Source organism: Anser brachyrhynchus, assembly GCF_964034855.1.
Source record: "Anser brachyrhynchus genome assembly, chromosome: 7".
NCBI classification, from domain to species: domain Eukaryota; kingdom Metazoa; phylum Chordata; class Aves; order Anseriformes; family Anatidae; genus Anser; species Anser brachyrhynchus.
In genome coordinates this window covers 40,041,246-40,068,516 of record NC_137701.1, presented here as the reverse complement: position 1 = coordinate 40,068,516, position 27,271 = coordinate 40,041,246, and the positions used below count along the sequence as shown (strand labels likewise).

General features: G+C 39.3%; 2 protein-coding genes across 7 annotated transcripts in view; one reads left to right on the top strand and one right to left on the bottom strand.

Moving 5' to 3' along the window:
* Nucleotides 1-1,420, top strand: part of NEB (nebulin) — a 125,119-nt gene extending 123,699 nt beyond the window's left edge. For all 5 annotated transcript variants that reach the window (XM_080599187.1, XM_080599189.1, XM_080599188.1 and 2 more), the window contains one exon: nucleotides 588-1,420. In XM_080599187.1, the coding sequence (XP_080455313.1) occupies nucleotides 588-761 (174 nt within the window). In that variant the 3' untranslated portion in view covers nucleotides 762-1,420. The remainder of the gene's footprint in view (nucleotides 1-587) is intronic.
* Nucleotides 587-27,271, bottom strand: part of RIF1 (replication timing regulatory factor 1) — a 32,268-nt gene continuing 5,583 nt past the window's right edge. Inside the window, exons 8-36 of one of the 2 annotated variants that reach the window (XM_080599192.1) lie at nucleotides 26,399-26,491; nucleotides 26,166-26,304; nucleotides 24,761-24,912; nucleotides 23,914-24,034; nucleotides 22,892-23,065; nucleotides 22,526-22,636; nucleotides 22,213-22,275; nucleotides 21,284-21,384; nucleotides 20,824-20,910; nucleotides 19,733-19,806; nucleotides 19,425-19,605; nucleotides 18,763-18,870; nucleotides 18,379-18,528; nucleotides 17,148-17,247; nucleotides 15,784-16,048; nucleotides 14,914-14,956; nucleotides 14,416-14,618; nucleotides 13,907-14,006; nucleotides 13,403-13,534; nucleotides 12,221-12,363; nucleotides 11,105-11,194; nucleotides 10,964-11,018; nucleotides 6,678-9,425; nucleotides 6,018-6,155; nucleotides 5,664-5,741; nucleotides 5,414-5,529; nucleotides 4,520-4,673; nucleotides 4,151-4,253; nucleotides 587-3,242 (exon numbers count right to left, since the gene is read on the bottom strand). In XM_080599192.1, the coding sequence (XP_080455318.1) occupies nucleotides 3,022-3,242; nucleotides 4,151-4,253; nucleotides 4,520-4,673; nucleotides 5,414-5,529; nucleotides 5,664-5,741; nucleotides 6,018-6,155; nucleotides 6,678-9,425; nucleotides 10,964-11,018; nucleotides 11,105-11,194; nucleotides 12,221-12,363; nucleotides 13,403-13,534; nucleotides 13,907-14,006; nucleotides 14,416-14,618; nucleotides 14,914-14,956; nucleotides 15,784-16,048; nucleotides 17,148-17,247; nucleotides 18,379-18,528; nucleotides 18,763-18,870; nucleotides 19,425-19,605; nucleotides 19,733-19,806; nucleotides 20,824-20,910; nucleotides 21,284-21,384; nucleotides 22,213-22,275; nucleotides 22,526-22,636; nucleotides 22,892-23,065; nucleotides 23,914-24,034; nucleotides 24,761-24,912; nucleotides 26,166-26,304; nucleotides 26,399-26,491 (6,243 nt within the window). In that variant the 3' untranslated portion in view covers nucleotides 587-3,021. The remainder of the gene's footprint in view (nucleotides 3,243-4,150; nucleotides 4,254-4,519; nucleotides 4,674-5,413; nucleotides 5,530-5,663; nucleotides 5,742-6,017; nucleotides 6,156-6,677; nucleotides 9,426-10,963; nucleotides 11,019-11,104; nucleotides 11,195-12,220; nucleotides 12,364-13,402; nucleotides 13,535-13,906; nucleotides 14,007-14,415; nucleotides 14,619-14,913; nucleotides 14,957-15,783; nucleotides 16,049-17,147; nucleotides 17,248-18,378; nucleotides 18,529-18,762; nucleotides 18,871-19,424; nucleotides 19,606-19,732; nucleotides 19,807-20,823; nucleotides 20,911-21,283; nucleotides 21,385-22,212; nucleotides 22,276-22,525; nucleotides 22,637-22,891; nucleotides 23,066-23,913; nucleotides 24,035-24,760; nucleotides 24,913-26,165; nucleotides 26,305-26,398; nucleotides 26,492-27,271) is intronic. The other variant, XM_080599193.1, reaches the window with a different exon arrangement.

Here is a 27,271-nt window from a genome sequence, read left to right as displayed (position 1 = left end):
CCAAATGCCCTCAGTGCACACCCCAGGACAGCCCAGCAACACCCCCACCCCTGGGCTGGCAATTGGTACAGGACCAGCTGAAGGCGTAACAGCTGCCCAGAGTTCTTTAAGTTACACCTCCTCCCTCCCACCACAATCCACTGGGAGGCAAGGCCACGAAGTTATAAGCAGGCGCCAACCTAACTGTTCACGTATTCCTGCTCACGTACACTCTGAAAGTGTTTTTTCACCTTCAGAGTCACAAAACCACAAAAGCACTAAGGCAGGGTGCTGGCTGCACCTCTCACAAGGCTGTATCTACCTGAAAGTTAATTCAACAGGAAAAAATCTGATAAGGAGGTTGAAGCTGAATTTTGAAGTTGAATTTTTGAGTTGGAATTTTTTTTTGAAGTTTAAATTATTGGAAAAGGCATTCTGTGATCTGAAACCAGGCTTTTTAAAAGACCAGCCAAAGCTACTGCCATCAGGGATACTTTTAAGTACTGAAATGAGTTGGAATATAACCTGCCCTCTGCTTGCATGTTGATTCTGACCAGGAACTAACAGCAGTGGTATAAACATCTTACTTTTTCTCCTTACCATTCCAGAAGACGTATCGGGCCATGTATGACTACATGGCAGCTGACGCTGATGAAGTTTCCTTCAAAGACGGTGACACGATCGTAAACGTGCAAGCCATCGATGAAGGCTGGATGTATGGGACTGTCCAGAGAACTGGCAAGACGGGCATGCTGCCAGCCAACTACGTAGAAGCTGTCTAAGTCAAAACCCCTTTCCCTAAGGCACATCTGCGTGGCCCAGACATGCCGGCCACATCTCACACCTTAGAAGAGTTTCTAACACTTCTCTAAAGTGCTTTATTGTCTTCCATGCTGATAGTGCCTTATAAACCACCACAGAGAAAAAAAACTGCAGAACAAAATATTTCTGAAACAGCTCTTCAAAATATGTTTAACTACCTGTAAACATACTACTAGGCAGCGCTCGTAAGAGCTGTCTTGCTTCCAGTGTCTAAAATCTTTTCTTCCAACTGGCCTAGACTTCCATTTAAAACATACAAATTACCATCAAAATGTTCTAATACTAGAGTTTTAATCCAGTTCAGTATCGCTGAACTTCTACACATGAAGTTAAGGCCAAGACTACCAAGCGTTACTTTATTCTCTCTTCCATAAAGAGATTTTTCTGGACTATTCTAAAATGTTTGAATATATTTGTTTTCCATGTAAGCTTAGTATCTCAAACCAAAGTTTATCTGTCAAAGTTTATCTGTCAGGGAAGATGGGGAAACACCACAAAGCAAAAGCCTCTTCCCTCTGCTTGCTGAGCTCTTATGCATGTGTTTTTCATGCAGTTGTTCTGGGGTCAGAAGTTGTTACTTGTAAATTAGTGACTAAATAAAGCTGTTGTTTCTGCAGTATCTTTGACTATTAACTCATGCTGAAGAGCAGGAATCGATCTTAAAACAAATGGGCTTTGTTCAGAAAACTGAAAAAACCAACAGCCACAATGTTAAGTCAAACTCTGAGGGCTGTGAATGAACTGGAGAGGTTATTTCATACCTGAACACCAGTTATCTGCTTCTCCTGACGCATCTGGTCCTTCCGTCTCTGGAGGCTGGCTGGTAAAGCGGTAAAAAAAGCACTTCATCTTTAGTTTACCTTGGACAAAGTACACACAGTAAGTTAACAGTAGGAGGAGCTGCAACTGTTAACTCTGAAGGCTTTCGTTCACAGGGAATCCGCAGCTATCGTGGCGTACGCAGCCAGCTTGAAAGGACAACGCCACTCCTCCCAGTGGGGATGCGGTGTAGCGAAAGCAGCTGGCAGGACAGCAAAACCTACAGGCACTCGTCACTGGTGCTGTTCACACGGTGCTACGACACCACAGCCCATTAGTTTATGGGACGTGTGAACAGGGCACAGAACAGCGGTGCTGGTAAGACACGACCTTGGCCTTGAGGACCTACTCCTGGCCTAAGGAGCCACCAATAACCTTCCAAGGTTCCTCCCAACCTTGCAATTCCAAAGCAACTCTGAGGAAGGGCTAAACAGCTGCAGTCATTTTTTTTCCATATAAACTTAAAGACTGACATTAACACCTTTGGGAACTAATTGCTGTTTTATTTGCACATACTTAAGTTCTAAAAACACCTGCAGCAATTCCTCTCCATAAGTGTCCAATATATACAAATTAGATTTCCGGAGTAAAACCCAAGAACTCTGAAGGTCTCTGAGAAGCAGCAATGCATTCCATGCAATTAGAACTCCACCATAAATTATTAACCAACATTTGCAGTCTGTACATAATATACAAAAAACCCAAGTCAAATCCTCTCACTTCCACAAAAGGAGAAGGTCTTCTCCACCAGGGGAGAACTGCTGCAAACAAAGCTGTTAGAGCACAGGAAAAAGCCTGAGAAATTTTGCAAAGTCTCTCACTTGCCAGGATGCATTTTAGGGTCAGCTTCTTAGTGGGATTCTGGTAACAAGGCATGCACAAAGAGATGCCATCCAGTTGTCAGACACCAGGGTTTTGGACTGCTGCCACTGCAAGGAACTGAGCACAGCTTAACCCAATACCCAACAGCACTGAAAAGTTTCAGCGACTCCAAAGGAAACAGACCTGGGAAGCACACGAGCAGAGCTGTGAGATCGATCTCCCACCACGTAAGAGTTTGCAGTCGTAAGAACACTTTGGATGTGAAAAAATAATTTAACTACTCTGTTAGTTTGGTTTCACAGTCTTTGCTATTGCACACCTTCATCAAGTTTTCTTTCGCTACCTGAAAGAAATATGCATAGCAATACAATACAAATACCTCCAACGGGGAATAGGCAATCCCACAAGTTAAAAAACCACTGGAAAAAAGAAAAATCATGATATATTTTGTTCATATAGGTTTCTTAAAAATCTTCTATAGTACAAAACATACACTTTAAGGATTAATTCACCAGTAAGAAAGCTAAATTTTGGGGGAAAATTATAACAAAATCCTCCTTAATTAGGAATGATAAGCAACTAATTGGAACTGTCGTGGGGAGGCGATTTCCAGCGGGACTGCAGGTTTTTCATGATACAGTTTGTCATGCCCGCAAGTTTTTCTTGCATCTCAAAGAGCTGGCTTCCTGAATAGCCATAGAGAACTTCAGAGGTCAGCTGAGCAGCAAGGGCATCGATCTGGCTCAGAAGATCTGCTGTGGGTTGGCCGTTTGCATTCAAGACAACCGGTTCGATCAAATCTGAAAAGGAAGGAAGGGGAAGGTAGGTAGGGCACTGCAGGCAGAGTGGTCAGGTGTAAATCCCAGCAGAACTACGTTGCAGCGTAATGCTGCAGTTTTTGTACAAAAAGATGTATTCAGTCCACAAAGTATTTGCAGAGTGAGCTTCTGACAAAGGCACCCCTCAGAACTAAATGCTCCCCTTCTTTATAGTGACTTTAAGTTTGATCATGATTATACAACAAAATTAAGGACTGCAATCAAAATATTTGATCCTACTAAAATACTGACCGTTTCCCTCAATACACGTTACCCCACGAATAGTCCAATTTTAAATTGGACAGATGAAGAGAAGTTACTCCTGGGTTTTGTTCTCTGGTTAACCAAATGCTTCAAAGTCTCTTGCAGGAAGAACAATTAGGGATTCCTCTGCATAAAGTAATGGCAAACTCCAAAAATGCACAGGAACATTCAGATAAAAATCTAGTCCCCTAAATCCAAAGGGAGTATCCTGAGAAACATCTGAACTGTCTCGCCTGCCATCAGGCACCTTTTCAGCTCTGCAGTTTCAACTTGCTTTGTTTCTGTGCACGCCCAGAACCAGAGAAGCTACTGCAGTACTGAACAGCTCAGCGGAGACCCTGGTTGAGATCTGGAAAGTGAAGTATGCAGAGCCCTGCCTAACATGCTGTTTACACAAGCTCGTTTAGGGAAAAACACAACGTATCTTGCCCTCAAATACAGAACAAGTTTAAAAAAGCCATTACTATAGGGCTTCATGAAGTGGCTAACTCAATCACCCATCTAATATGGTAATATCAGCTATTAACTCCTCTCCAAAAACAAAAATAAGTGTTCCCATTAGAAGAGAAGAAAAGCAGCAACAGCAGAAACATCCAAATCCTAAGCAACAAATGGGCAAGAGTTACCTGTTGCAAGTTTCTCGTCATCAACAGATTTATCCTCTACGTTGTTTATTGTTTTCTCTACATCTTCAAGCACTACCAATTCCTCACACCCTCGGGATTTTACCTGCGGGTTTTTGAGGGAACAAAAAACATGTTCAGAGAAAGAGTTATGAGGTGGGACACGCTTTACTCCGTAACAGATGTAATCCTCATTCCCAGTAACTATGTTGTAACCAAGTCCTGTACCATGAAAGACCACCTTTGACAGATAAATCACAGTTCAAAGAAATTTTTCTTGTACAAAAAAAAAAAATACCTTATTCTTCATGAGGAACGTTAGCAGTTCATCAGGTTAACATTACCTTTCTGGGCACTAGGATTAAACTTTACCTGCTGCTCGTGATATCCTTTAAGAGCTTTTTTAACGTTGGAAACTTTAGGAGAACGGATGGGAAGAGTTTTGATTTCTGATGCTGTCAGAGTACTCAGATCACCCACTGTCTTAATGTTCTTTGCTCGAATGAGCTGCCCCAAACCTCTTGCGCTGCAGCAGGGAAGAAAAAAGGGTTCATTATGCTAAAATCCATGTCCCTTCTCCTTGGCACTGTAGAGCAGGAATAAATCTTACATGAATGCCAATTCACACGCACATAAAGGAAAAAACAACACACAAGAGACATTTCTTCTATCTGCAGCAGCACGCTTCTTTGCAATTTATCAATATCCAACCCTGAAATGGGATTCAAAAGCCCAATTACACATAAGAGGAAGCAAAAGAAGCCGAGTACACTAGAAAAGTCCATTCAGAGCAGTTCCTGCTACAGTGTATAGTTTGTTTCTGACATATCCAAATTTCATTAGCTGAGCACCTGGCATTTGTGTGTTTGAAACGTAGATCTTTTCCCCAAAAATCCCACTTGGTCTCTAGTACTCCCAAACAGCAGCAGGATGGTGGCATCTTCAACTAGTGGAGCTATTGGAAGCTCCAATTGCTTTGTCACAGATCATTAAGATCAGTCTGCTCTGTCTTACAAACTAGGAGAAGTTCCCTGTGTCTGGCTGCAAGCTCTTCACAAGAGACACAACTGGTTTGGAATTGTTCAAGTAAAGTCTCCCTCACCATCCAACCTCCCTCCTTCTAAAAGATGCTTTGTTTTTTCCCTGCAAAAGGTGTCTCTAATTCATCACTTTGCATCACAAAAATTGCTTTTGCCTTTTTTTTTTTTTAAATCCAGTAAGAATTTTCTATTGAAACCTGATCTTCCAAAGCAACAATGTACTTACCATATATTTGATGTAATCTGAGGTAAAATTACATCGACTGGTGCCTTACAGCCTGCTAAGGCAGGATACATGCATTCTGTAGGAGAAGGCAGTGATTCCTTAGCCATTTCTGTAATCTTTGAATAACAGAGAAAAGTTATTAAATTAACTATCACACAACCGAATACAAGAAAAATAAGAGAAGAATACAAGAAAAATAAGAGAAGAATACAAGTAAAATAAGAGAAACATGAACCAAAGCACTTCTTACTAAACACTTCTTTGAGCTCTTAAATTTAGGGTTACGAGATCCTGGGGACAGAAATCCTTTGGTTGGAGTGGTAATATGCTGGATAGAAAAAGAGGAAAAAATCTCTCAGGATTGTAAGAATTCAGTTAGCTAACTTTCTAGCTATCTACATTTCAGACTGTACTTGTCTTTAGAGAGCAACAGAATGAACAAGACTAAAACAGTTACAGCTATTTCTTAAACTTACTGATTCTCTACTCTTCACCCTTTTAACTGTTTGTTAACTGCTTGCAAGTGACCGTGAACATACACTACAGCTACCTTAACATGAGAAACAGAAGACTTACGACATACTGAACACGTGTAAGAACTTACCTTAGCCTGAATGTTAGATAAGATTTTAAGACTTCGTGAAGATGGTGAAGAATGGGATCTAATGACAGGGCTCCTCCTGTCTATGTCATCTGCCAGTCCTTCTTGATAAATGGGATTTGCAAAAGAGACACGTCGAATCTGGTTTTAGAAAAAGCAGTTTTTAATCAGATGAACTCAGACCACCCCACTCTGGTGAAAGAAGTCTGAAGAGACAAAATAACTCAGTTTGAAATGGGTAGCGTTATTCAAGTTCTTGAATGACACTAATCATGCTTCACCCAAGGACAGAAACTGTGGCTACCTTATTGCTAAAGGAAACATGCAGTGCATTTTGTAAAAATGCTTCTCAAAACCCACTGGTAAAACCCTGCCTGTGCATTCAATGGTTTTGCAGTTTTTTGTTCCGCTGCCACTCAGGCATGCAAACTAGCCCTTGGCACTCGGCTTCAAAAATTAAACTCCCAAGCCCCAATAACACAAGCCTGCCAGTGCTTGTGCATTATGGAAAAAAATCCCCAAGTCTTCATCTTCATTATTTTTTCATTGTAAATACTGTTAAGGTCAGTAACTGAGTGCCTTTGGAACTCGTTATACTGTTCCACATCCCAGTTATGAACAGAATGAACTGCGAGTATCACAGAACGAATCGCATCACCATACCTTATTAGCAGGTGACAGGGAATCGTCCTCTTGATTTCTTTTTACACCTCTCTTTAAAATGCTCGTGGATGGAGAAGCCGAAGGAGACCACATGCAGCGTGCCTGCATACTGTTAGGGCTTTCGTTTACTAAAGTGAAAGAATCAAGATTTTCTGGCTTCTGAGGTGAATCCACATTGTTATTTTCTACTGCACCTTCACCCTCTACAGCGAGATTTTCAGGCACTGTAATTTCAGTTTCTATCAATTCCTCTTTCATCTCTTTATCTAGAATAGCGCAACTTTCTGCTACAGCGTTCTCAGCTTGTTCTTTATCTTGATTGCTTTCTAGTTCACTCATCTCTTCTCTCTCAGGCCTGCTAACAACGCTCAGTGCCCCAGGTATCTCCTCCATTGGTCCATTCTCATTTTCTTCTTCCTTTACTGTAGCTCCTGGTTCTTCACTGTGATTCCCTGCAGCCAGGCAGCTGTCAGCAGGCTCATCTGAAGCACACTCGGTTACACCCTGTTCAGTTCCGTCATCCTCATCAACGGCTACTTTTACTTCCATTATGGAATCATCAAGTTCACCTGCTACATGTGCTGGATTCTCCTCCTCCTCCATACTGCAAGTGTTCCCTTGCACGTTATCTTCAGATTTTCTCTCTCCTTCCAAGTTGAACGCGCTGGGTTCCTTAAAATGAAGCCGTGGTGTGCTCATTGCACAAGGTGCCATGGCCAAGCTCTCCTCAAAATTTGAGCTAGCAGACATCTCTGATGTATCTACGGCTGTCTGAACTGGGGTGGTTTGGGGCTCATTCGGGTCAGGACTGTCCTCAGTTTTCAGCTCAGTGAATGACATTGCTGGCTGCTTTGCCTTTCTGTAACAGCAATCGCAGCTCCTTAGTTTTCTCTGCCTTTTGCTTCTCTTGTGCTGACACTCAGGTACTTGCAAAGAGGAAGGCTCGCTACCTGAAGCATTCGCTCCTTGTACATGGTCAGGCAGAACACTTGAACAGTCTCCTGCATTTCTTTGCCTTTCAACGTGTGTGTTTTCCTCTCCTGCTTTCAGAACTTCAGATACACTTGGGTCGGTAAAAGATTCTGTCACCACCCCGGTCTTGGTTTGTTCCCCACATGTGTTCTGCATATCAGGTGAAGTCTCTGGGCAGGCAGATCCCCCAGCATCTGTAGGAATTACTTCATTTTTCAGGTCCTTTTTCAGGTCCTGTGGTTCAGCCAATGACATGTCTGTGCTGACTTCATCACTTAGTTCACTTCTATTTGTTTCCAACAGATTTTTACTTTCGTTTTCTTGGGAAGACACCTCCTCCTGGCCACGGCTTCCTGGCTGTAGGTCTTTCAATTTACCTTCAAGAGGATCACTTCTGGTTTTCACTTTTCCAGGTTTCTTCTTCTTTATGCTTTCTTCCTTGGTCTCACAGCCATCAGCCTCTGAATTTTCTATGCTGGAAAGCAATCCTTGTGAGCTGCTTCTTGTATGGTATCGGGGGCGTTCCTTTTTCTTCTCGCCTATTGTACCTGAGCTACAGTCTTGACCTTCCATGTCCATCTTCAATTTATCTTCTGACTTCCTAGTGCTTTTGTTCACCTCCTCATCACCCACTGAGCCAGAGTCCTCTGCAGCAGCTCTCTCAGGTAGGCTGCTTTCTTTTCTGTTTGCAGTGTCTGTTGTTTTCCCAGACACTGCTTTCTGCTTTTGGGATACATCGTCTTTAGTCTGTGGCAACTTCTTTTGCAGGGATTTTTCATCTTCTTTACGTTTGTCTTTTTTCTGGTGGCCGTCTTCCTTATCTTGACTACCCACTGACACTTCTCCAGTTTCTGACCGTCGCCTTGAAGAACGTCTTAGTGTTTTCTGACTAGGAGACACGTGTGGGACCTGATTATCATCATCTGTTACCTGGTCAGACGAACCAGCTGCCTCTGGGGGCTTATTTTCTTTAGAATCCGTATCTAAAGCCCGAACCCTTTCTATTTCTGCTATTGCATCTTCAACTTTTTTAATTTCTGCTTCTGTAGAACTGAGAGCTTGGGACTGAGCAGTGAGAACACGTTCCGTGTCCTCCACGGCACAAGACGGTTCAGAACTGGTTTCCATACTGTTGGAAACAACAGACTCTTGCGCACTTTTCTCTTGTTCTGACCTACTTAACCTGGAATGCTTATTTTCTAGCTGCTCCAGTTTACTCTGCCTGCGAGTTAGCCTCCGTATTGCAGTAAATATTTGTTCAGACTGTGAAGAATTTTTGTTCTCTTCTCCAGATTTTTCTAGTTTAGTAGCAGTCTTGCACTTGTTTGTATTTTCCTGTTTATCTGGCACAGAAGAGCTTCCAGACATCTCTGACATACTGTTTAACGCCGAAACGCTAAAGGGTCTGTTCTCTGAACTGTCAAATTTCTCCAAAGTAATAAAAGATTGCCGTCGGCTTGCAGGCTGGGGAGTTCCAGAAATTACATCACTTGAAGTCGAACTGCTACTGACATTTGAAGCGTCTTTGTTTCCTACTGACGACTCCTTTGAAACTGTTTCTGTAGTACTTTTTTCTAACCCCTCTCCAACTGCTGGCTCCTCCTGCATCAGTTCAGCCATGTCACTTTTTGACTCCCCTTCACTATTTACAGTTGAGTTGCTCTCCATGTGAGTAACAGACTTCCTTCTCACATCCTCAAGAGAGTTATCTGATTTGCAGTCCCCCGTGGTTTCATCTGATTCAGTGATGCAGCCTTCACTCTTTCCATTTTCTTCCTGTCCCAAAAACATGAACAGCAAGGTCTGTATTTTTGCTATGGATATGATATAAAAAACAGATCTGGTGAAACAGAAAACAAAACACCCATGAGGATTTTCAAGCCACCCTTCCTTCAAATTTTCTTACAATGTGTCCTTCAGTAGACAATTTTTTTTTGTTTTTATTCTTCCACAGAATAGTTGAGGTTGGCAGGGACCTCTGGATGTCACCTGGGCCAACTCCCTGCTCAAGGAGGGCCACCCGGAGCAGGTTGCCCAGGACTATGTCCAGGTGCCTTCTAAAGATCTCCAAGGAGAGAGACCTTCCCTCTCTGGGCAGTACGTGCCAGTGCTCCAGCACCTGCACAGTGAAAAAACACTTCCTGATGCTCAGACAGAACCTCCTGTCTCACTGTGCCCCTTGCCTCCTGTCCTGACACCATGGGAAGGAGCCTGGCTCTGCCTTCTTTGTACCCCCCTTCAGATATTTATGTCTCGAAGAGATCTCCCCACAGCCTCTTCTCCAGGCTGAAGAGTTTCTCAGACTTTCCTCGCAGGAGAGGTGCTCCAGTCCCTTCATGGACTCCCTCCAGTACGTCCATGTCCCTCCTGTGCTGGGAGGCCAGAACTGGGCCCAGCGCTCCAGCTGTGGTCTCACCAGTGCTGACTGAAGGGGAAAGACCACCTCCCCCAAACCTGCTGCGAGGGCTTTGCCTCATGCAGCCAAGGTTACCATTGGCCTTCTTAGTGGCAAGGTCACTGAATAACAGCTATCAACAATAACTTTTAAAAGTGAAAAGAGTTACAGCAAGACATGATGCATATAAAGTACACCCACTGAAAGGAAAGGTGTTATGGAAAAGTCAGCAAGTGTTAGGATTCCTAGCACAAAGCTAGGCAATTCGCAGAACAGCACCACAGTTAAGTCGCAGCAAGTCTATGCTGCAGCTTTCAAATTCCACCCCCCAGTAAAATATTACTGGTGGGGCATACAAATGATTGAACTAAGTTCCTATGATATCTGTGCGCTGTGTAACAAAGCAATTTAAATGCATCCTTGTTAAAACTTATTAAAACCCTTGTTGAATTTAATTTCAAAATGTGAAGATTTAAACATTTAATGATTGGCCTCTTCTGGTTTAAGTTAGGCAGAGCAAAACACAGCACAAACACTGCAATTAGTATCAAATTAAAACCTACTGATGAAATGAAATACAAATTGTAAGAGCTCTCAGTGTATTCTATAGTCACGTAGTCTGCGTCAGTATTATGCAGAACTGGGAAAAACTAGAGGAGGTTCAAGAAAAACAAGATATTCTTGGGAGCCTTACAGGTTAATCAACATGGAGAAAGAAAAGGATTCCTGTGAACAGATACATTTGGGGGCACTTTTTTTTTCTCAAATAGTTTCCAAAGCAATTTAAACCCACTCATTTATCATACACAGTAATCGAAGAGTTTTGCCGTCAATTATCAGAGCTATAGATATGAAGAAAACATCACGGATATGGTTACAATTCTGGTATCTTAACTACCATTAGACAATGAGAAATTACCTGAGGATTGTTTTTATTATCTTCTTTTGCATTTTCTATTAAAGATGGCTTTTCCCTAAAATAAAAGTTAATTAAATTAGAAGGGCTGCAAAAAAAGGGGGGGAGGGGACCTTTAACATCATACTGGCCACCTTTACTTACAATGAATCTTCCTGGCTCTGAGTATACTGAGAAAATAAGGTTGTATCTTGTGAAGTGTCTAAATTGTTGTACATAGCAGGAATACCAATTCTGAAACAAAACCAGAAATGGTTAAGTTGGAGTATTAAAAAAAATTGGTGAGATGGGGTAGTATAATGCATTCATCATAAGGCAGCACGTTCTTGCAGGAACTAGACTGAACTTCCAAGCTTTTAAGACTACTCAAAGAGCAACATGCACTAAAGCACAGACTGCTGTAAAAAAAAAAAAGCAAAGTAACGTGCACCAAATATCAGGAGACTGCGACCACACACACTGCTCCATGTTCTGGAAAGGAAAGGACACAGCATTGCTACCTGCTGCCACAACCTGAGCAGTCCAACTGGCAAAAGAAAGCACCGAGCGTATGCAGATCATGATTCAACTCCTTACTGGAAGGCTGCTATCTTCAGCGGCATCAAATCTTTTGCAACATGCTTATGGAGGGTGCGTGTGGGGAGGGATAGGGAATAAAGAGCTGTGGTTGGGATCCCACTGTGCGAAGAATTCACCAACACACGCTGACTGCATTAACCAACTGGGTTCCTGTAAAGCACTATTGTACACAAATTTTGCTTGCAGTCTGTTTTTGTGAACATCTGCCTGAATACAGAAGATACTCTAGTGCTATTTTCTCACACACAAAAAAAAGAAAATTGAAAAGGAATCTTTGAATTAAAGATGAGTTTTGGGAATAGCCTAATTTGACATGCTGCTTACATAAGACTTCTCTTTCAAAGTTAGAGCTTTTCCATCAGATGAGGAAAGAAAACCAGAATTTCCACAATTCAAGAAAAATGCCAGCTTCTGTTTCATATTGCAAACAAGAGTCATTAAGTAAAAATGTAAACTCTCCAGATAGACTATATTTAGTCACAGGAGGAACTACAGATCAGAAAATAATTTGACTGCTTTAAGACAGTAAGCCAGGGAACTCTGTCAGCTTTAAACATTTTAACTTGTATGGAAGAGTCGGATTTAACCACAGTGGGTAACCTGAGATAGCGGAAGTGAAGTGATGTCTTACTCAATGTAATGACATTTCATGCTAAGTTTAAAAGAAAACTAATTACAAACCTCTTTGACCTAAGCACTTCTTTTTGATGTTCTGTCAATATTCTTGGTTTTGCTTCTGGAGGAATGAACACAAAATCGACAGATTTCTCTTCTTCCAGAAGTATCTCGCTTTTAGCCTTCGAAGATGAAAACTCTAGTTTTAACTAGAGAAAGGAAAAAAGGTGGATTAGAAACAAGACAGGGGAACTGACAACGCTTTCATCACTCACAGGTACAGCGATCCTAAACAGAACAGTTTTCAGATAACCACAGTTCTTTCAGCATATTAATCAACACAAATCCTTCAGTAGGTGCTGATTTTCTTTACCAGTCTTTTTTTTTCTTCCAACACTACCACCTATGAGAGTTTCTTCAACCCCTCTTCTTCGCCCTTACGTAAACTTTTGCACTTCCTTTAGCATCTGGAAGTTCAAAGACTGTAATACACCTTTATTGAGGGTACCTCGATTTGTAAGGACTATTATTTGCTGTTGTTTACTTAATCAGTAGTTTCTTAAGAGTATGATACTGTGGCTCCCACTGAAAGAACAACTTGGTATCACTGAAGGATGACAAAAACAATTTAAGTTGCACTGCACCGCCCTGGCTGGGCAACTTAAGTACCAGCATCTGTACCTGCCATCTCCAACACACTCAAAGGACAGAAAAACACCAGTACCCTTCCTTGTTCTCAGGCAGATTTACCCATTTCAACAGCTCTCACCTGCAGATTTAGGAGGGAACGCAGGAGCTCTGACTGTCTGAACATGATTCCTGCCACCTCCATCTACCAGAAGCTGGTTGCTAAGCACACGGGTACACAGAACATCTCGATGGTGTAACAGAACAGACTAATAATTACTTTACAAAAACAGTCTGAAAACTTAAGTTCCAGATCCAAGAAAAGTAACAGCTACAAACTTGCCAGCCTCCTTCTTATAACAGATGTCCTGCCCTTTGCTTCCTAATACAAGTGACAGATTGGCAACCCATCAAGCAGCCTTCCACCATCCCCACCCAAAACTCAGCCATCTGTAAACTTACCAGAGAATTTGAACAGAAAAATTCAACTAAGTGCACTGTACAGCTAAGTTTAAAAAAAATCTCAATCAATTCATTGATTTTAGTTCAGAAGTCACACCAGCATGTTTAGGTGCAGAATGTAACGGATTTGATGGTCACACCTATCTGTGAACACCTTACCTTTGCAGGTGTTACTTGCACATTACTGGGCTTGTCTTTTAGTTCATTTGTCTGAGCCAATATGGAGTCTCGTTTTCGACCCAGATTCGCTTCCATCCCACTCATCTTTGCATCCCACTGTGAATTTTCCATCTATTCAAGGAAAAATACAGCCAATATGTTATATGAAGAAACTCCACGCTCACAAATCCACCCTGAAACATTAATTTCTACAACTAAACACACTCCTTTTTTCATCTAAATTATGTAGAGGACAACTTGAAAAAAATCATTATTTTGAACAAGCTCGTAGAACCCCAAGTTTTAAATGTATAAACTGTTAAGAGCCAGCTCCGTCTCCTGCTGGTATTTATCCAGCACAGTTCATCATTCCAGACATGAAGCAATTGCAAGACAGTCGCATCGAAAATCAAAATTGACCTGCGCACTCCCAGGAAGTTACCCACTAGGTGAAGTGGGTAATTCACCCACAACGAAGGCACCCACTAGGTACAAAGAATTTACCTCCTCAGAAAACGGTGCGCTATGTTCTTCAGCTATCTCAATGCTTTCAAAGCCAGGCAGCAGGAGTGGAATTTTCTGTTTGGCTTGGCTTAACACAGACCTGCTCAACCAAAAAAAATTAGACTTACGAGGGTAGAAGTATGTAAGAAGACCAGCAGACACCCCAGCTCTCACAAGAGGCAGAATATAAGTGGTGACCAGAACAATGCTAATTCATTTATACCTAACCTGAGATCTCTTCCTTGAGAATGTTACAGTCAAATAAACCTATACAGATTTCTAGGCTTATTCCTTAAACATTCTTCCAAGCTTTCTAGAACAAAACCACCTATATACATTGCCCTGCATAACTGAACAGCATACTAGCCATGTTTTCCTTTCCACAGCCACGTACTTCGCGAAGTCTAGCTCTTACAGTCAGGGAGAGGACCTGCTTTAAGCTGCACTGACCTTATTCATATTTTGTTCCAGTCCAAGCCACACACAATATACAAAAAAACGTTTCTTACTTTAATTCTTCAGGGTATGTCAGTGATGCAGCCTTAGCAAATGTTGCGTTCCAGAAGTGGGCACACTGCTTGCGGATCTGTTTGCTCTTATGCTGAAACATTACGCAGAGCAATGGAGAAAGCTGCTCTAGCAGTTCGCTGTCGTAAGAGCCAGTGCAGTGAGACTGCAAACACTGAATTATCTCGGCCAGGAGTTTTTCAAGCTGAGGGGAGGAAGAAGTATTTCGTTTTAATATTTCATTTGCTATTTAAAAGTTCTGTTTTGTTTAAAAACACACAAAACCCAGATAACGTTATGGCCTGAACAAACAAGTTTAAACATCACACCACAGAAGTCTCACTAATATCTAAGCTTACTTGTCTTAGTAACCTTTTTTAGTTTAAAACAGTTAAACCTCTACCTTCACTACAATTTTGTTCAGAATACAGAATGAACAGCAAGAACTCTACAATGCCATATATCTTCCCAACCCACAGCTGTTTCTCCAGAAAATTTACCTTGTTATTAAGATTACTGTATGCTTTAGGTACATCAGCAAGCCTGCCAAAACAAACAAAAAGAATTATGAGATGTTTTGCTCTCATGTATCCTAAGAATTAAACACACACACACACTCAAGCACTGCACACTAGTTTTATTACACAACTTAATGAAATTACATTATACAATGTAAATTACCTCACACAAGTTACCCAGTGTCTAGCCAGTATAAAATGAAGTACTGTTAATAAATATTGTCACAGTATTGAAATTAAATGGCAGCTAGAAGCCAAACAATTTAGTCTTACAGAAATGTCTCTTTGGTGTGAATGTAATGGCAACACTGGAAATACTAAGCCTTCAGAAGTCCTAAAGCTTCCGTTCCATGTATAAATACTTAAGTTTTTGGTTTTATTTCTAAAAAAAACTTACAATGGAGACTGCTATTCACATGCATGTTTTTGGAATCCCCCAGAAGGTTCTTGCATCAGCAAGAACCGAGGACCACTACGTGTGCTGACTGCTGCCATGTGCCACTAGGGCCACCTCTGGCAGCCCACCTTAGCTCAGGCACCACCACACATTCAAGTCCCAGCAGCTCAGTTTACACACAGCAATTGTAGAAGGGCAACTTGAGTGATGATCTTACAGATCACATTCTTTCTGCAGTGCTTGTGTGCACCACAAGAGTAGCACCCACCAGCTAGGCTGAAAATACAGCAAAGTAACTGGTGCCCTTAGAGCTGAGACTCCACAGAAGCTGAACATTCTTAGAGTCCTAGGGTCAGTGCTTTGAAAAACCCTGGGTTATGTTTAAACACACGAAGTGATGTAGACTACACAAAGTTTCATTAATATGCAGCAACACAATGAATCCAAATACTCACTTTGTTTTTTCATAAAACACTGCCAGTGGTTTTGAAAAAATTGCGAACATCGTCCCAATCACCGAAGGCAAGGAAACGTGGCTGATGATGTTGTGAAGAATAGCAATAATTGAAGGACCAACAGAGACCAATGCTTCTGAACAGATTTCGTTGGAACTGAACGCATGGAAAGAGTTTATTAACATCACCAGGAGTTTAAACAGAGAAGAAAGCTTTCCAAGGGGCTCCCTTTTCTTCTTAGACCAATCCGTAGGTGTCTGTGGAGCTAACATTAAAAAGAAAAAAAAGAAATATTTTTCCCTATGTAACTAACATGCATTACAAAGTGCATGGAACAGTACTATATTGACATACTAATAGTTTAAAACCAGACCTAAAAGACAACATACATTTTTTAATACACAACTTTATCGTACCACTACAGATAGAGATCCTATTCCTCCTATTTTATTTGTGGTTGGTCACACAAATCACTGTTTTTAGCATCTTTAATGCCTACTTGGCAGAGACAGCAACCAAGCTAGAAATATTAGCTGACAGGTGTAAATTCTAGAACAGGTGAGGGGAGGGAAGGGGAAGTATCAAGTTTCATTCAAAAATATAGTTTCCATCATGTTTTTTCTCATTAGCATTTCCCATTAAAGCACTCATTCTTTCAGCAGTCCAACACAATGGCTCGCTACCTCTACAACAAATTCAGCTGGGACAGAGAAGTTATAAAAACACTGAGCTTTACACTGAATTATTTTGGAAATCAGTTCTTCAGTTCTAAATAGGAGCAGGGAACAAAGACTATTTTGCATACAAAGATCTTTTGTATTCTATCAAATATATACTATTACAATGCAAAGCAGCTTCACAAGCAGCAGCCTTTTAACTGTTATACTAACAGCTTAACATCAATTTCAGACCGGTATTTATTACATATTTAGACTACAGAGAGTGATCAAGCATTACTGCTTCAGATTATGTTTGAACAAAGCAGAAGCAGATTTCATCTATAAATTATAGCTGAAACATCAAATGCAACTCCAGACAGAGCTGTGTCCTACAATGAGCTGAGATCAAACGTAGCCTTCATGGTTACATGAATTTCAAGCTTTCTCTGTCAAGCTAACGTCGTAACTACTCTGCTGCTCAAAAATCAGAATAGCTCTAGTACTTAAATATGCATACTGGATGATGTTTTGAGTTCCTTTTTAAGACTGTTTGTCAATCCCTCCAATGCTTCGCTAATATGCGTAACATACATAGACTATTGATAGCCTACAGTCATCACTTCTGCATCTGCAGTAACTCCTATTTTCAAGCAAACCTGAGAGAGAGAGAGACAGAAAACCCCAACACTCAAGATATTTTCTTACATCTGTTTTTTGGCTGATATTTAATACCATATGGTGCAAAGTTGATGCAGTCAACCATAACTGATATAATATGGGTGAGACCATCCATCATTGAAGACACCTGAGAAAAAAAAAACAGAAGTCATCAGCAAAGCCCAGAAGAACTGCAATGACAGAAAAACTGTGTTTGCCATTCAGCACTGCAGTGCAGAAGAGCTTTTACATTTAAAAGCGGGTATAAAGCTTTTGTGCATTGTCAGGTAAGACTAAGGTAAGTTTACAAGCAAGCTGAAGATTCAGTCTTCCCACTCTCAACAAATGACGCACGAACATATGCATAAACTAAGGAAGCGAAGCAGTAACAGACAGCTGTGAGAAGGTGTTAGATTTAAGAACGTACAGCAAAACGTTAGCATTCAGGGTACAAGGTACTAACCATCTGGCACAACACATTACCACATCTCAGTGTGTGCTTAATTCAGTAACTATACTCAATCTGATTTTCAGAAAAGCCACTGTAGGCATAAGCGCAAGATTTTAACAGAATTATATTAAGGGAGCACAATGAGTTGTTACTACACATCACACAATGAGTTGTTACTACACATTAAGAGATCCATGTCAAGCATTGTTTCAATCCATCATAAACTCTTCTAAATAATAAACGCATTGCTTTTAAAAGGGCCAAAAACCGGTTTGTATCAATACAACTTCCATACTGAAGCTCTAAGTACAGGTTTGTTTTTGAAAATTGAAGTTTATCAGAATACAGCCACATCAAAAAGTTACAATGACGTAACCCTCCAAATCAAGTTATGCCCTCTAAATTCTACACTGCTATTCTATCCTCCTTCCTAATCACAACGCTTCTTTTGTGGTACTTGTTAATTCAACCTGAAGTTCCTTCATGTAGAAAAAAATTTCAACTGGCCAAACTGTGTTTACCATGATGTTGATGACGTTCACCCAAACAATATTATTTAAATATTCAGAAGACAAACCCAAAGACTGCTTAACTTATTTTAATATTTGAGCATTATATTAATTTCACTCATTTCTTTCAATCCATTTCTAGTTCAATTCCAACTCCCATTAATACAAAGAATTTTGTTATAGCTCTAAGTCTTACCCCAAACACTTTAAATTACAGAAAACACTACATTAAAGTCTACAATAGGTTCTTGCACACATATCTAACTGAAAATGTCTGCTAAAGTATTTATATAGTCCAATGTCACAGGTTTATACTCACTACTGGAGTTTCACCTTCTAGCCCAGATATTATTTTGGCACAAAGTTCTTCACAGCACAGGTTTTCTTCTGCTGTTGCAACTAAAGCAGCACAGCGAGCAAATGCTCTATACAGGTCTGACCAAGTACGCAGCAAGGACTTCATAGTTGGCTTTAACAACACAAAGAAAAAGTTTATGGGTATCAGTGTCTGTGCACAGAGATAAAAAATTAAATTTTCTTCTGTCAAAGCCTACACAAACTCAAGAATTCTAACCTCGGAGCAGTAGTCTTAATATGTATTTGTATTGGTGAAAGAAATGCTACTCTGAGATCATTAGGTAGTACTTCATAGTTTTTATAAAACCCACGTTGTTTCTAACCAGCATTAGGTACCAGCTGTTACCTGTGGAAATTCCTGAACAGGGAAGATAAGGGCTACTGGTAGCAACAGTGCACTATAAACAGCATTGAAGTTGTGTTCCAGTGCATCACCCTGATTTACTTCGTTAGTCTGCAACGATAAAAAGCAATTTACTGCTTAAGCAAACCCTAGGTTCGAATGCATTTAGAACAACCTTATTTATCATCTGTTTTGTACATAAAAATTGCACTAGCTCAATTGCCAACGGTGCTTTGAAATTAGTTATTCCTCCACTCTATAAGAGTTCACATTGATCCTACTATTTAAACAGATAAAAAGCTTCGTTTAATTCCAAAATAACCCCTTAATTTCAAAGATTAAAAAAAAAGTGCTTTTCCTAAGCTTATTTCAGTTGCAGTGATGCTAATACCCAGAATATCTAAAGCAAACTATTTTTAAGGTTTTTACATCTCATGACTGCAAGATTAGTCAATGGACTTCCAGTAAGCCATCTGCAGAACCTGTTGAATATTACAGTGTCATTGCAAATGTTCATACTAACACTGCACACATTGCAGTCTCATAAATACCATCAAGGCTTATATAATTTTACCATCAAGACATGCAGTTTCTAAAAATACATTAAGATAGAAGATCAGCACAGAATGTGTGTTATCTGGTAAAGAGAACAAAAATAACTATACCCGATTAATCCATTCGGTTAGCGGGTTAACAACAATACTCCACATTCTCCAAAGATGTTCCTTGTTTTCCACCAGCTTTGCATTCTTATTAATAATGCATAACACAGATTCACTGAAAGCCAGTGGAGATGTAGGCCCAGATAAAACGTAACCCACGAGAGTTTCTAGGATTACAAAGAACCTAGGGAAGAGAAATTCAATAGGTAAGAGACATTTCAGCTGAAGTTCGGAAAAAAACTTCTATAAAGACTTAAACTACAGGGAACTTACTAATTAAAACAAAATAAAACCCAAGAAACAACACATACCTCTCATCTGTTACACACCATTCCAATAGGTTATCATGGAAAGGCAGCTGAATTAAGAACAAAGCTGGCGTTCCCTTGCAAGAGAAATTTCAGATGTCAATACAATATATACACTAAACAAATAAAATAGTCGCCTCACTTAAACGTGCATGTATCTTCAATTTTTAACCGTAAACTTCTGGCTTTCAAGTTGCCAGAAATTGTCAATTCTAACATTTCAAAGTAAAAAGAGGCAAAAGCTAGAGGAATTCTGCTAGGTGCTGGTACTTTCCAGCAATTATACTACAGTTGAAGCAAAAAACCATCACCACATGAGTTTTATAGTACTTAATCACTATTTCCTTGACACCATATAGAACACCGTAAGGTGGGTGTGCATAATGCAAACATTATATATTATGATGCCTGAAACATGATAGAGCATGATGTGATTTATGCGATTGGCTTTCTTCAGTTTCACAGTACAACATCTTTTGGACAACCTCTGTTAAAAATCTACCATTTCAACCTTGCTAGTGTTAAAGCATTCAGAAAAATGCATGTAATACCTGCCAATTAAAGCTCCAATCACCCTAATAAAGTTTGACTACATTAGGTAAGTCAGGAAAAAAAGCTCCAAATCCAAACTCAGGAAAAGAGTTGAGATAAACTTATAGAGTTGAGCTCTTACGCTTTGGTAGACAAAACTTTACACTATGCACTTGAGGCATTCACATAACCTTGTTACACTTAAATCTTCTCATAACAACAACAACAAAAAAAAATCTAACGTCAGTCTTTTCTCAAAGGTGGTGGTAGTTTTTTTGGTTGTTTTTCAGATTGCCGTCACCTACTCGTCCCTTCCAACGCAGTACACAGAACTCTGTACAGCTACGGCTCACTAGGACCAAAGTAGAACAGAGTAGTTTTCAATGCTACCACCACCACTTTTTTTTGTAGCAGACAATAGCTTCAAACATTAAAAAACCGTTAAAAACCTTCAAATATCAGTCTGGATCTCATGACTTATGAAGTGCTCTGCACATATGTGCTTACATGACATCCTAATGCCTTTAAGCATGAAGAAAGTTCTGGAAGGAAGTCAGACTTACATTTAAAAGATCCATATCAGCAACCTGATAAGCTGGTGATCCTAATACTTTGGGAGGTAATTCCTTAACAGTAATATCAACGAGAGACTAAAGAGGGGAAAAGAAGAAAATAGTAGTTTTTTCTTTTTCTTGAGGAGAGCAATATTTTAACACAAAAACATAAATGCAAGCAAAACTGTAGCAACTAGCTTCCCTTTGAAACAGAAGGTTCTGAGAATCATACACCCAATACGGTCAACGCTGTTTTCCAGATTTATTAGCACTTAAGAAACCCTTAAGCAACATTACGGCATATCATTAGAATTGCACAGTTCATACCAAACGCTGGTTCTCAAGAGACTGGTCTGGTCAATTAGGTGCAAAAGACTGCCACCAAACAGAATTTACACAATCACAAAGAAACTAGGTTTAAAAAACAAACAAAAAACAAACACCCTACAAACAAACCCACAGAACTTACCAGTATTTTCTGCACCGGAAGAGAATTTGATCTAACAGTGTTTTTTAAGGCCTGAAGTAACATAGTCAGTACTTCTGACCCCTGTTTTTCTTTCTTATTACCTAGAATAAAGTATATTTACAGTTACAGCAGAACAAGTTAATGCACAGCGACCATTACTTAAATATTAAATACAAGGTACTGTAAGATCGTAAGACATTCTGTATATTTATAAACATTACCAAATACTTTATCGAATTGGATACCAAGTACCTCTGAAGAACATTGAAAGTGAAAGGTTTAAATAGAAAAACTAAATTTTCTAAGTAAAATAGAAACACCTTCCTGTTAACATTCAGCTCTGGCATATTAAAAAAAAGGCTGTGAAATTTTGCAGGCATCCAAGTAACACACGTCATTTCTATTATGCTTTTCAATTAGATCATTCAATATAAAGAGCTTATTTAGACTTTTTTGTTTGTTTTAATAAGAATGTACTTACATCAGGCTATCTGTAAAGAGACAATGCTACAACAAACTTGACTTGGGGAAAAAAGGTAGCTATAGTCACATAAATTGATACTACTTTGAGTAATACATCAAATAATATTTCAGAGTTTTTCTTAATACCATAGACTTGGCATGGGATTGTTTTTAGAAATGGAAAGAATTTTTTCAGCAGTAATATCAGTTCAAGTGCTTCTGTGCCTTATTGCTAAAAGACACACAGCTGCAGTCATACACTACTGGTGTCTTCCCTGACAAGCCTGAATGGATTGAATCAGTACCATTTTGTATTTTTAGCACACAGATTAAAGAGATTAGTTCCAAAAAAAACTGTTGATGATGCCTAAAAACAGGTTTTACAACCAACGAAGCAAATATTTCTTCAAGTCTACTAAAAAAAAGCCACAATCACTGACTGGTCAGCTATGACAAGAAAAGTTTACCTGATTCAATAGCTGTTTTTACATATCCACTTATGTCCTTCCATATAATATTCAGCGTAGAATCTACAAGATAAAAATATTTCCATTCACTTTGCAATAAAAACATTAACAAACAATATTTAAATGCAAACTGTGTTAAACAAACACTGACATAAGCAGAAACTGGCATAAGCTTTTGGACCAAGTCAGGTAAATTGTATTTAAGTAATGCAGACACAGAAGTATTACAGAAAGCGGCTATTTCTTCCCCCCTTATGTTTTCCTCCCCCAAATTATTTTTCAGAAAAAGTGAACTTTCCCACTAAATTCTTACCAGGAACTTCTTTTCCAATTGCAATAAATCCATCCTGAACTGCATTTATAAGTGTGGTGGCATGCTTACAAAAAAAAGATGAGCTGCTGATCAGTGGGTGCTGGAGAGGCTCTAGGAGAAGAACAAAGTCTGTTTTGTAAGTTGGCTATTTTGCAGTCTGTTTTTAAATTAAGTCTTAAAAAGCAAGCAGAAACGTATATACTTACAGTATTACACATAATTAAAAACAACTTCCAGTATTAAAGATGACCACTAGCAGTTTTAAATATTTAAAGCATTTCATGCTACTGGACCCCTTTAAATCCAACAAAATCTGGTTGATTTCAGACTACGTAATAGTACTTTGAAAAAAGGTAACTCATATACCTAAACTAAGTACAAGTTTGTTTTGCTTTGCAAAATCCAAAACTTCTGGTCCCATCAAGAAGTGAAGCAGCATCTCAATTCCCAGAAGCTGAATAGAAGGAATCACCACCACTCCTGCAGTACTAGAATTCAAGTTCATTCTCGGTGTGGCCGGACTTGCAAATGGATAAGAACCTGAGTGGTGGGAGAAAAAAAGAAAAAGTTACCTCATATTTCACCTGTAGTGAGAAGAAAAATCCAACAAACCAGAACCCCCATAGCGAATGTGCGAAAAGCAAGTCATATAATAGTGGTGGCTAAAAGGAACCTCTTATCAGTCAGACATTACGTACTCGACAGCGTTTAACATCACAGTTTTAACTGTGTATTTTGAAAGCGTGTGTGTTCCAAGGACTTCAAAGTCTCAGATGCCAAACTTTATTTTGGCAACAAAAGGTGCCATGGAAGTTGTGGCAATAGAACAAATTACGTGCTACACTATAAACGCATCGAGGACACTTGCACAATGAACCTGAGGCTTCTAACTACAACAGTCTAGAATTGTGTGGGAACATTAGGCTTTCCATGCACAGCAGAGGCAGTTCCGTATCTCAGCACTTGGATCTAACACTCAAGTTAATGTGATTTCACACGTACTTACAGTATTATGAGCAGTGTTATGATCACTGCTGTATTATTCAGACAGAACCTAAAAATGCGACAGAACTGAGACTAGTATACACAGAGCATACAACACAAAAAAACCCTTAAGTTTCAAGCCAAAGCTCCATTGCAAAAGTGAACACAAACCTGGACATTAAAGGTGGGCCCTCAGCACAACTTGATTATCCTGATTTTGTAAGCTTGAGATACTGACTACAGTCTCAGCTTAACCAATGTGAATCACCACCTAAGTTTTCTGCATGTTCATCTGAGAAGTTACTGTTTTCAACAATATGACAAATAAACCACAAACGTGTTACACAAAACACCTTAGCTCCTGCATCTAAAACACAGGTGGAAACAGGCTTCCATTTTAATACCTGATTTCTGTGTAGGGTTTGCCAAACCTAGATTTTGGTTGGTTGGTACACGTGAGGGAGTTCCTGGCAACGCAGCAGAAGAATCTAGACTCAGAGTACTCTGGATTAACGGTACACAAACCTGCAAAAATACCAGATCTAAATAAAAATGACACAAACAAGCCATAAGCCACAAAGAATCATGTATTTCAAATATCACAGACTGTACTGCTATTCACAGCATCAATTTTTCAGAGCTTCTTGGGTCCTCACAGTATTTCTAAGACACTGTATAAAACATATTGATGAACAATTATGAAATAGCTATATAAGATGAGTTTTTGTTTTATAAGTGATACAACTGTACTCCATTTAAAAAGTTTGATTTTTTTTTCTTTATATCCATCCTGAAATTTCATTTAACAAAATTCAGAAGCCAAATAGAAACATTTTGTTCATTTCAAATACAATGTGAGTAGTAATGGAACACCTGAAACATTTGTCTCCATGATATTGAAGAACATCGTGAAAGGAGAAAACAATAAAACAATCCTTATATAACCTGCTCATGTTTATTATTGCTGTGTGCTGAGTGGAAATTTTCACTATGACACTCACATTACAGGCAGATATACTCTCAAGTCTTTTGGAACTTGAAAAATATTGCACACACAGTCCTAAATGTTCCTCCTATATAACGTACACATAAACAAAAAGCACGTTTGATTCCTAAAGACAGTTTTATACTAATAATAAACAAGAGAAGGGCAAAGTAGGTACATAAAAGCTATGGTAACAGAGTGGATGTAGCTTTGCACACTGAACATCAGCTAAATGATTATACTACAACTATTTTCAGTTGTATTACCTGTTCAAAGTTTGCAGGCAGCTGCGGCCCCAGCCTCATGAGCAAATACCACCAGACCTCCAGTTTCGTCAGTGCTAAAGCCTCTGTTCTCACGTGGATTGAGCTCAGGGGCTGCATTAACAATTTCAGCCTTTTAGCACTGCACAATATATCTTGAAGAAAAAGAAGAAAGTATTTTTAATCAACGCAAATAAATAATTTGATTCCAAAATAAAAAGTAAACTTTTTAAACCATTAGTTTTCTTCTTACTGTGTTTTACCTTAAAAAACAGTAATGCTTTGCAGAACTACAATACCACACTAATCTTTCAGACTATTCGGACTGCTTGAAATGGTGTCTGGAATGACCCTGGGAATAGAAGGCACTTCTTTCCAATACCAGAAAGGAAGTGAAATTTACTGCATACCAACATAAACATAAGGAAATCCACTCTTGCTTGCTATGTTCAAGAGTAACATCTCCCACAGCAAAATAAAGCCCAAACATTTAACGTACCTGCATATTAACAACAAAATGAGAACGAATGACCTTAAATATGGCACACCGAGGCCACAAATGATCATTTGCCACTGAAGAAGAAATAGCATAGCATGTTTGGACAGAAGTTTGCTCACGCCTAAGTGCTTAAAGGGAAAAAACTTTTAGCCAGCTCAGCACAGCAGAACCTGTCCACCAGCAATTTACAAGAAACTGCTGACAGACTGCTTCTGCAGCATGCAGTCCTTGTTAGCCATGATAAAGCATGCAGCACAAACACTAGCAATGCCAGCGATTTTATCTAGGAAAAGAATCTTGGTTAACTGATCTATGGAAAACAATGATTAGAAGTGACCGGATGGCAAACAAATCAGAATTACAACTTAACTGAAATTCAGCTAAACTCAGAAGTGTTCACATTTAGCTTCCTCTTCAGGACAGACTGTGAGCACAATCAAGGTAAATATTTTGGGTGTTGTGATATACACTAGACTTGTTTAGGTCTCTTTTGTACCCTTTAAACAGATTTTTTAAATACATTTCACATCTTCAGAATCTTGATGCATGGCTCTCCCTAGTTAATCCATACAGTACAAAATACTATCTACAGAACAAAGTTCTTTTTCCCCATTTGATTGCTGACTGTTTGGCTCAAGCGAAGTGTTACAAAAAAGGCTTCTAATTTTATCCATTTCTCCTAGTAGCAAAACTAAGATAGAACTACTGGTCAAGTTACATCACTTTCCCGTATGTATATACACACAGTAAATATTACTATGTATACACCACATATATACTGTGTATATACAATGGTACATACCATAGTTTTCACCACCTTAAGAAAGAGGGAAACAATATATACTCTTCCAGTTAAAAAAAGTGTCAATACTCAAAACAATTCAGGTTAACTTTTTTTTTTAAATCTACCTGGATTTAAAGCAAAATTATCTATTAGACTCTTCCATGCAATGAAGGCTATTTTCTTTACTACCGGTGAGCCACTACGAAATCCAAGTTCCTCCAGCTGCAGCAATGAATTGATGAAACTGCCACTACGATGCAGAGTCTGAAAATAAAGAAGTTCAAAGTTACAATAATTAAGCAGTCAAAAATTTAGTTATTAATCTTTAGGTAAGTAAAATGACTGTTCTTCTGCTTACCTTTCCAAGTAATTTGACAAACAGCGGCCATAATTTTAAGACGTATGTCTCATTTTTTGTAGAAAACAGTTTTTGAAGTTCTGAAATTAATTTCTGCGGGTGGAAAGAATAATTTATACAAGGAATACATTCAAGTTATTGTAAAAACTATGTAATCAAATCAATGATAACTGGAAAGACACAAGCAGTCTGGAAATAACTTATTTCTAGATCAGAAAGATAAAATTTTATACCATGCAGCACTCCCTGGTGAGTCAGTCAAACACTGCTACCATCTGATTACCTTCTTTGCTGAACTGAATAGCTGGTATCAATTATTCTTGCTGATAGTGTCGAACAACAAAATCGATTTCCTTCACTACCTGTAGCCTCCCTAACTCTCAAGTCACACTGACGTTATTAGTGGCAAATTTCCACTTCAGCCAAAGGATTTACTTCTTTTGGTTGTTTGTGGTGTCTTGTTTGCTTTTAAATTTATTTATTTTTGCAATGAGAGTGGTTAAGCACTGGAACAAGCTGCCCAGGAAGGTTGTAGGATTTCCTTCCTTTAATATATTCACAACTCAAATCGTCAAGGCCTTGAGCAACCCAGCTTAGCTCTGAAGCTAGCCCCATTTTCCGTAGGAGGTTAAGCTAGAAGATGCCATACCAAGTTCTGCAACAGATCCTAGTTCTCTCACCAAATTCTCTTTAAGAAACAATAAAAGTATAACGATACTATGAGTTAATGCTGTAAAGACAGGTTTCTAAAGATCATTTAAACAGAAGCTTTCCTCATCAATAATGCTTACCAGAAATGTTAAGATTTTTTTTTTTAAACAGTGGTGCTATGTTTAACCTTGCTGTTGTATTAATTTCTGTCAAAACTGCTGT